Genomic DNA, 9,114 nt, shown 5'->3' on the forward strand with positions numbered 1-9,114 from the left:
TTTTAATATATTTTATTGATTTTTTACAGAGAGGAAGGGAGAGAGATAGAGAGTTAGAAACATCGATCAGCTGCCTCCTGCACACCCCCTACTGGGGATGTCCACAACCCAAGTACATGCCCTTGACCGGAATCGAACCCGGGACCCTTCAGTCCACAGGCCGACGCTCTATCCACTGAGCCAAACCGGTTTCGGCTGTATTTCCTTCTTCACATCTTCCCATGAACCCAGAGGAGTTCGTTTCTGAGCAAGCTGAATTTGTGGTATCTAAGTGTCCTGTCTAAAAGGCTGCTGGTTTAAGGTACAGAAACACATTAAAAAAGCTAAAATCGATCAAAATAATTTTTAAAAAATTTAAAAAATTACAGTTTCAACCTCTGATCTCTTGTCTCTACCCTCTTCAGCTCATCTATTCCTACCCACCTGTTTGTCCATTTAATTCATCTTTTAAAAAAATCCGTTGACATCACTTTTCTTTAAAAATTTCTTGATGACAGAGAGGGCGAGAGGGCGAGATTGTGATTTGTCGTCCCACTTATTTCTGCACTCATCGGTTGATGCTTGTATGTGCCCTGACTGGGGATCGAACCTGCAACCTTGGTGTACGAAGATGATGCTCTAACCCACTGAGCTACCCCTTGAGGGTGTTTGTTCACATGACTTTTCTTCCGCAGTCCTTCGCAGGTGCTCACTGCCAGGCTGGCATGGCTTCCTTCAAGATCTCCCAGCGAGCATGACTCAGTCTAAATCGCTGACCTCATGCCTGGCTGCTCCCCCACACCATTTAGACTGCTCAGTGGCTCCTCAAATATACCCACCACACTTCCTGCTCTATGGCCTCCTCCAAGAGGTCCCCGAAAGCCAGGCTGGGACATGGGAGTCTCCACAGAGCTGAAAATCCCCGAGGATGGTGTTTTATAGACTCTTATAGCCAGAATACTTAGCACTTTGCCTAATACAAAGCGGACATTCTGTTTTACTTCAGCTGAACTTGGTATACATACAGGGCTTTGCAAACCTCCCTTTTCCTTCCAGCAACATCCTACTCAAGCCTGAATTCTGGGCCCCCCCAAGTCGTGTGGGACTCTGACTCGGCTATCCAGCGCCCCTGGACTTAATGAATCATGTTTTAATAGCTTATCTACACAACTGCAGTAAAGGTTAACACGTCCGCCTTGCCTGGGAACTAACAGCAATCCTATCCATGCTTCCAGGCTCTACCCAAAGCACCTCTTCCATTTACTAGTTCGCCGACCCCCAGCGAGAATGGCTTCCTTTAACTCAGCTCATGATGCTTACAACTACTTAGCCCTGATATTCTTGTTGTTGTCGTTAATCCTCACCCAAGGATATTTCCCCCATTGCTTTTCAGAGTGGAAAAGAGGGAGGGAGGGAAGAGAGAGAACATGGGGGGGAGGCATATCAATCGGCTGCCTCCCACAGGCGCTCCCAAGGGGCCGGGACTGGCCCTGCAACCCAGCTACATGCTCTTGGCCAGGAATTGAACCCGCGACCCTGCGGTGCTCGGGCCATCGCTCCAACCACTGTCCCACACGGGCCAGGGCAGCCCTGCTATTCTTTCCTGGCTGCTTATAGTTGCTGACCGGGTCCCTTCCTCTCCTCCCTGGGAGACTGCAAACTCCTAGAGGTTGGGTCAGTGGTCCTGCTCCTCGCGGACTCCCAGCCAGCACCTGCCGCTGCGTTTTGCAAACGCAGCCTAAAGCCTCGTTCACCGATCGCCCGCCTGTGCCTCCACCCGTTGGGTTTCAGGCTCACCCCCCACCTCCCCCAGAACTCCGGCTGCGACTAAGAAGCTGCCCCCCCCACCCCCCCCACCCGGAGAGCTGGCCCAGCCTCCCCCGTGCCCACTCCCTGGGTCCTAGCGCTGGTCCGAGCGACGCCGGATATCCGCTCAGGCGCAGTGACGTTTTGAAAGCGCGTGATGCGTGCGTTGCCCAGGTCGCACCTAAAGCGGGAAGTAGGGCTTCTGGTGAAGGGGTGGGGCCCAACGCGGATCTCGCTCGCTCATTGGCTCCCGTGATGACGGACTGGTGAAGGAGCCACTAAGATGCTGCTTGCATCCCGTCAAAATATAAATAAGTAAATAAACAAAAGGCTGTGAGGAGGGGAGCAGCTATGTCGGCCTGAGAGCTGCCGGGGTCAGCTTGTCCACCCACGTTTGTCTTAACCTGGCCGGGAAGTCCCGTTTTCTGGGCTGTTGTCCTGACAGCGGAGTCTCCCCAGACTCGAGTCTTCATTCCGGTGTTTTCAGCCCTGGCCTCCGAGGGCTGTCCCGCCGCCCTGTGGTCCATTTTAGGTCTGGCGGCTAGAGCCTCCTCCCGTCGCCTTTGGCCAGACATACTCCCAACTGGCCACCCAGGTAGTTGCCTGGCTGGCTGCCACTTAGACTTTGCAAAAGACAAATCTAAACACCTTCTCTGCCTGAAACCGCCGTCGCCCTCCAGGGCACAGGCGCCTAGATCCACTTTAAAGCATGTGGACGAGGCATTCATGATGAGCTCCTGCTTATCTTCCCAGTCACCTCTCAGAGGATCAGCACCGGAGTCAGGCCCTTTCAGCTTTGTGCTTCTGCTTGAGGTGTTCCTTCTGCCTGGACGGCCCCGGCCCCTTGCACCCTCTGTTTCTCCCCTGGAGAAGCTCGACCTCACTCCGAGGCCTTCCCCAGTGCACCGTCCTGCCCGCAGCCCTTCTCCCCGCTCTGGGCCCTGAGCGGACAGGCACCCTGGCTGTGCTGTGCCGCACTGCTCACCGCACCTGCTAGGTACCCGGAATGTGAGTGACCTGATGGAAGGGACTGGCACAGTGGACACTAGTAGTTCAACAGATGGATATTGAATGAATCAGTATATGACTCCACAGGTCAAAAGTGAAGATTAAAAAGTGCCAGGCAGCCCAGCTGGTGTGGCCAGTGGTTGAGTGTCAACCTATGAACCAAGAGGTCATGGTTCAATTCCCACTCAAGGCACATGCCTGGGTTGCGGTCAGATCCCCAGTGTGACATGCGCAGGAGGCAGCGGATCAGTGATTCTCTCTCATCATTGCTGTTTCTATCTCATTCTCCCTTCCCCTCCCCCTTTGAAATCAATTTAAAAAAAATTTTTTTAAGTGTCAGGCAGGGATGTGCTATTTTGGGGGTGCACCAAGGACATGAACCACATCTTTTTCACTTCTGAATCTTGATAGCTATTTTAAAAGGTGACCATCCTTTTAAAATATGTGAATAAATTCAAGATGACAAATAGTGAAGTTAAGCCATTTATTTATGGTTCCATCACAGCCCGAGGAATGACTTCTGCTCCGTGAGGGCAGGGCAGTGGTCCTCAGGGTTCAGTCACTGAAGAAAATGCCAGCAGCCAGGCTTAGGAGGGTGTGTTTGTATGTGAGACAATGAGGACACCAAATCCCGAGGTGTTTACTGCAATGCGTAGTCAAGGAGGGCGGGGTGGGGTGGGGTTCACCCAATCTGATCCTTCAGGGCTCTGGGGTGACTCACTTTTCCTGGGGCTCAGAGGGGGGGCTGGTATTTGTTCCCTGAGTTGGGTCGTGTTTCCCCTGGCCCTTGGCATCCCCCGAGTCCCCAGCCACTAGAGCCACATTCTTCAGGTAATTAATGTTGAAGCAGTTGGCCTGTTCATCCCCAGGATTCATTCTACAGCAGAAGGCAGGGTCTCGCCAGAAGTTACGTTGGGGACCACACAGGTAACTGATGAAAGATGTTTTCTGATGTATGGGAAGAATAAAGCAGAGATGGTGAGGGAGGGGGTTGTGAAAGGTCAGGCATGGATACTTGGGTGCCCAAAGTCGCCCCTCCTTCAGCTTCTGCTCTCTTCCTGGGTCCCAGAGAGAATGCAAGGCTGCCTTGCACAGCTAGACTTCCTGTGATGGACAGATGTGCATATCTGCAAAGGCTGGAGCTTCATAGGAATGTAGCAGTGGGGAGCAGGTCAGGTCAGGAATGAGGACTTCTGGAACCAAGAAAAATCTCTCCCCCCTAGTCCTCATTATTTCTGTGGGCTGTTTTGAGGTCTTAAAAGTAGGGGTGGCCTCCAGGTCTGGCCATTTCCCTCCCCGCCCCTGCATTCCCTTGGAGACTGTGACTCCCTGCACCCACGCTCACCTCCTCCTCGGCACAGCAGGCTTGCTCTGGAAGGGGCAGGTCACAGCAGCGGGCAGTGATGTTTCGGATGAGCCCAGGAATCTGTTTACTATGGTGGGAAAGGGGCAGGGGTCAGGGTCTTCAGGAAACGCGAGGCAATAAAAGTGGTGCTTGGAGACCATGATTTTGATCTTGCCAAGAGTGCCCCAGAGGATGTCCCAAAAGGAGATTTTGGGGAAGGGAAGAGAGTTGGGAGGAGTTGTACAAGACTTACTACTTGGAGATAACTCTTTGGTTTCCACAGAGATAGTTCATGAGGTTGGGGGTGATTCGGCTGAGGTCAATTGTCAAGAGATCCCGGTCATAGTTGGGGTGGGGAGCCTTTTGGGCAAAGCATTCATCGCGTCGAGGACTAGCAGGGTACCGGCAACATGAGTGGTGGTGGGTCTTTATAGCCAGTTCTCGCTCACAGTATCCATCAAGGGAATCCTCCCACTGTTAGCCAGAAAGAGGGAAGTCAAAAGACTGGACAGTTGGCCCCTTCTCTCCTCACCCGCCACTTCCCTTGTTGCCCACGCTATAAGGAGAGGGACTCCCAACCCCAGGTGCCAAAAGAGAAGGACAAAGAACCAGAGGGCAAGGAGGCAGCTGTGGGTGTGTGAGGCTGGGGAGGCGGAAGGTAGAAGCACAGGTGAGGTTCGGAGCTGGCCACGGGAGATGAGCTGGACCGGTAGATGGAGAGGGTTGGGTGAGGCCAGAGCTGGATGGATGGATGGATGGATGGATGGCAGACAGGTACACGTGTGGGACCACGGGTGGACGAGGCCGGGAGTGCAGGATGAAGGCTCAAGACGAACAGACTCAGGTGACGAACACACGGATGGGCGGACATTCACAAGCAGACGGACGGGTAAACGTGTTCACAGTGGGGAGGTACGTGGAGGAACGGACCAGCAGGACCAGAGGTCAGAGGTGGGCAGGCAGGCAGGCAGGCTCTCCGGGGGGCTGGGACGCCCACTTACAGCCTTCCATGCACAGGTGTGGTTATTCCCCCGCCGGCAGCAGCGCTGGAGCTCCCCCTCCAGCCGGGTCAGAGCCTGCAGCTGCCTTTGGAGGCTGTCAGTAGGTGGGAGGTTGCGTGGCACCGAGCGGAAGCGTCTTGCGTGGCAGATGTTCTTGATATTGTCCAGTGTCGGCAGCCCCGGGGGGAAGGGCAGCTCAAGGCCCATGGATATAACAGGCTGGGGGCTGGGTTCGGCCTGGAGCTGGTAGTGTGGCCGGGGAGCTTCCTCCTGGAAGCAGGAGAACCGAGCCTCCCCCTGCTGTTTGCAGCACCAGTGGGCTCGGGTCTTGACCGAAAACTCGGCCTCACAGTACTGGTTCATTGCGTTCTCCCACTAGAGAAGAAGGGTGGGTCAGCCTAGCAGCCCTCGTCCACATTCCTGTCTTCCTCCCAGGCTCCAGGAAAGGACTCTGGGCAGTGAGGTCGGAAAGCAGCAGAGACTGCCTCCGCTCTCCAACACAGGACCAAGGAGGTTTCTGCACACCCAGGCCTCGGCCTCCAGTCCTTAAAACACACACATACTGTCTGGGGTTTAAAGGACACCCTAGGACTACAAGCCCGATCCTTACCACAAGTTTTGCACAATCCATGCGCTTTGCATAGTAGTGACAGCGGCAGCAGCGGGAATATCCAGTCTCCAGCATATTGAGGGTCTCACCCTGGCGACTGAGGTGGGAGTAGCCAGACTGTGGCAGGTCCCAAGGGCCATACACCACGTGTTGACGAGTCGGAAGGCAGATCTGGTCTAGGTTGTCTGGAGAAGGCCGCCCAGGAGGGAAGCCATCCAGCCGTTGGCCCCAGCACGTTTGGGGTCCGCCCTGTTGGCAGTGCTGGCCTGGACCGTGCTTCGAGATGGGAGCTGGCTTTTCTAAAGTCGGGAAAACCAAGTGGGTAGGCGGATCGCGTGGAGGGGTAGAGAAAGGCTGAGTGAGTTGGGAGGACTGGAAGAACTTGGGGTTGAGGAGAAAGGATTGAGAGGATATGGGGGAAGAGGAAGAAGAATTTGTGGCTCTTACCTTCAGATTGAGCAGCTAAAAGGAAAAGAGAACCGAGGCATGAAAGGTGTCACCGTTATTGTCCCCCGAAGTCAGGCCTGCTCCCTGCACCCCTCTGCAGGGCCCTGACACTGAAGCAGGGGGCAGACCAGAGCTGTCACTCACCCTCTCCCTGCTTCGGTGGGCTGGTCCTCTCCTCCTGTGCTGGGAGCGGTGGTGCCTCCACTGAGGTGGGAGAAGACGCGTAAGCAAAACTCACACTGGGAAGGCGCTCTCTAAAAGAGGGGCACCTGGCCAGTTCCTATCATAGAGAGGGACTCAGTAGAGAAGCAGGTGAAAATAGTTTCTATTCTTATGCCAGGTGATCTCCTAACTTTATAAAATAGATATTATTTCCCCAATGTGACAGATGAAGAGACTAAGGCTTGGAGAGGTGACTTACCCACGTTTACACAGCTAGTCAGTGGCAGAGCCCCAACGCCAGGGGCAGGCAGAAGGGTAAAGAGAAGAGGGAGTCACTTACTTTCCTTCTGTTCAATAGGGCCGGGGGGAGGGAGCAGTTCTTCTTGGACAGGGACGACTCTCCCGGGGCCAGTGGGATCCTCTGCCTGGCTTCCCGAGAGAGAGAGGGATCCTGAGGGGGAGGACACGAAGGAGCAAGGATCAGACTGATGCCAGCAGGAGGACAGTGGGCTGGAGGCGCGGGAACGGGCCAGCACTCACCATGCCTCACAAGGAGCTGGGGAGAGAACAGCTGCTCCTCTTGGTCAAAGGAGGAAAAGGGCTGCACTGCAAAAGGGGAGGGTGTGAGGAGCCCACTCCTTCGAGCCAGGTGAGGAGACAGGGCCAGGCCTGCTCTCCCCTCCCTCCCTGAAGATGGGGGTGGGGGGGTGAGGGGGAAGGAAGCCAGACTAGATACCCAGAGGGGGAAGGGGTGGACTTACCTTCACTCTGTCCCTCAAAGTCAGGGTCATGCAGAGAGATGTCAGGGTGATCCCTGGGGCGGGCTCGTGTCAGGGGTGGGGAAGGGGGTGCTGCATAGCCAACTAGAGGCGAGAAGGGAGACAGTCAGTGCCTACAGCTCCTACTTGACCCCTAATCCCATGCCACTCCCCCAAACTCTTACCTTCTTGAAGGTACTCTGGCCCCAACTCCCTCTGACTTGAAGGTTTGAAGCCTGGAGTGAGGAAGGGTGAGTCCGGGTGGTTTTGAGAGGCCCTTCCTGGCGCTGAGCACGGGGTGGGGAGGCAGGAGAGATCAGGAGCACAGGAAAGAGGACAAAGACACCAACAGCCCCTCCTTATTGCTCCTGCCCCATGTCCCCTAATCCATCCCCCAAACACTCCTGGGCGTGCGTCACTGGGCTCTGAGCAAGCCTGGGCTACTCTGACAGCCTCACCCCCATCAGACGCACAGCCTAGGGGCTCCCAAGCCCGGGCCCAAGAGAAGGGGACGGATGGGGCCGGGAGGAAGGCCCTCCTCTCCTGTCAGGGTCACCCCCTCAGGACTTCGGGGCGGCCCTCCCGCAGCCGCTCTGCTGTGGTGCTCCCCTCGTCTTCAGAGGGAAAGGACCCTCCTATTCCAGGGCCTTCTGACCAGACGCCTACCCAGAAATTTAAGCTTCCTTCACCCTTAGCTACTCCCAGGTCCTCCTTAGCTTAGGTGTCGATTGAGGACTGGGCACTGCGATGGAAAGGAACCGCCTGGCTGACCTGCACTCACGAAACCTAAGACCCAGGAGGGGCAGCGAGAGGGGCCTTTGCAGACAGACAGAGAGCTGTGCTGCTCCCCACAGCTTCCCTCGGGAGCGTTTTGTCCAGCATCCACACGGGTCAGGTGTGTGTGCTCGAGGGCAGCTGTGTCCAGTCCCCTGGGCACGGGCACCCTTTCAACTCTTCTCCCAACCAGGCAGGGAGGTAGTCCAGACTCTAGGTCAGCAAATTGGTTTCCAGCCGCCTGGGGGCCCTCCTTCCACTTTCCACTGCCTAATTGGTCCCTCATACATCTCCCTCAGGCAGAGGCCTCCCTCAGCGAGTCCACCTCCCCACCCCCGCCCCAGTTGGCCTTTGACTCCAAGTTTGCGTTTCTTGGCAGCAATCACTAGGCACAATCTCGAGCAGCAGCAGCCTCTAGCAACCCCTCCTGTGCTCCTGAGCCCTCCCTGGTTCAGGGCTTCAGTCCCAGGCCCACCTTGGGCCTGCTCAACAGCAGGAGCAGTTGGAGAACCAACCTGCTGGCGATGAGCCACCTGGGATGGCTGGACTCAGGCCCAGGCCCACGCTGGCCAGGACCTCTTCCCAAGGGCTCCCTCCAACCCCAACTCACCTCCTTCAGAGGCTGTAGAAGTAACAGCCAAACAGGCCAAGACCAAGGCTGCTCCGAACATGGTGCCCATCCTGGGGCAAGGACTGGCCAGTGGCCACCCGGGAGGTGTCTCCTCAGGTAGATCTGGAGCAGAAGGCCGGGCTGCTGGGAACCCGCTCCTCTGGTTGCTGCTCCTGCGGTAGTGCACTCCGGCCGGCCCCCTTCCTTTTATATGGTGATGTGGGAATAGCTCCCGCCCTCCTCAGCTTCCTGCCGTGACTCAGTCCCAGCTGCTCCCCCTCCGGCAACCACTCCTCCCAAACTCACCCTGAGGCATCCTGAGAGGATTGAGAAGAATGGGGGTAATGAGAGGGGAACATTTTTATGACCCCAAGATGTTTGAAAATTTATTTTGTGCCTCAGTTTCTCTGTTTGCAGGTGAAGGGAACTGACAACCTGCTGAATTGGGGTTGGGGAAACGGGCACTAAGGAGTTTAGTGGGAACAGGACACCTACCCTAGGGGCTCCCTAACCATTGAGAGGCCTGGGCTGCCCTTTTTATTAATTTTTTTCTTTTATTGATTTGAGAGAGGGAGGGAGGTATTGTTTTGTTCCACTTGTCTATGCATTCATTG

General features: G+C 55.6%; 1 protein-coding gene across 2 annotated transcripts; it reads right to left on the reverse strand.

Moving 5' to 3' along the window:
• Positions 1–3,263: 3,263 nt before the first annotated feature.
• On the reverse strand, positions 3,264–8,688 carry ECM1 (extracellular matrix protein 1). Of its 2 annotated transcripts, XM_070396346.1 has the most exons (12): positions 8,501–8,688; positions 7,302–7,403; positions 7,120–7,221; positions 6,899–6,964; positions 6,699–6,809; positions 6,341–6,400; positions 6,197–6,211; positions 5,750–6,048; positions 5,140–5,514; positions 4,392–4,612; positions 4,139–4,226; positions 3,264–3,741 (listed from the first exon to the last, which is right to left on the reverse strand). In XM_070396346.1, the coding sequence occupies exons 1-12, from the start codon at positions 8,568–8,570 to the stop codon at positions 3,511–3,513; spliced, it is 1,740 nt and encodes a 579-aa protein (XP_070252447.1). In that variant the 5' UTR covers positions 8,571–8,688; the 3' UTR covers positions 3,264–3,510. The 2 variants fall into 2 exon arrangements, with proteins under 2 accessions (XP_070252447.1, XP_070252448.1); XM_070396347.1 differs by lacking the exon at positions 5,140–5,514.
• Positions 8,689–9,114: the final 426 nt, after the last annotated feature.

The sequence above is a fragment of the Myotis yumanensis genome, unplaced genomic scaffold, assembly GCF_028538775.1.
Source record: "Myotis yumanensis isolate MYYU_CA2020_CCGP unplaced genomic scaffold, mMyoYum1.0.hap1 SCAF_17, whole genome shotgun sequence".
In the NCBI taxonomy this organism is placed as follows: Eukaryota; Metazoa; Chordata; class Mammalia; order Chiroptera; family Vespertilionidae; genus Myotis; species Myotis yumanensis.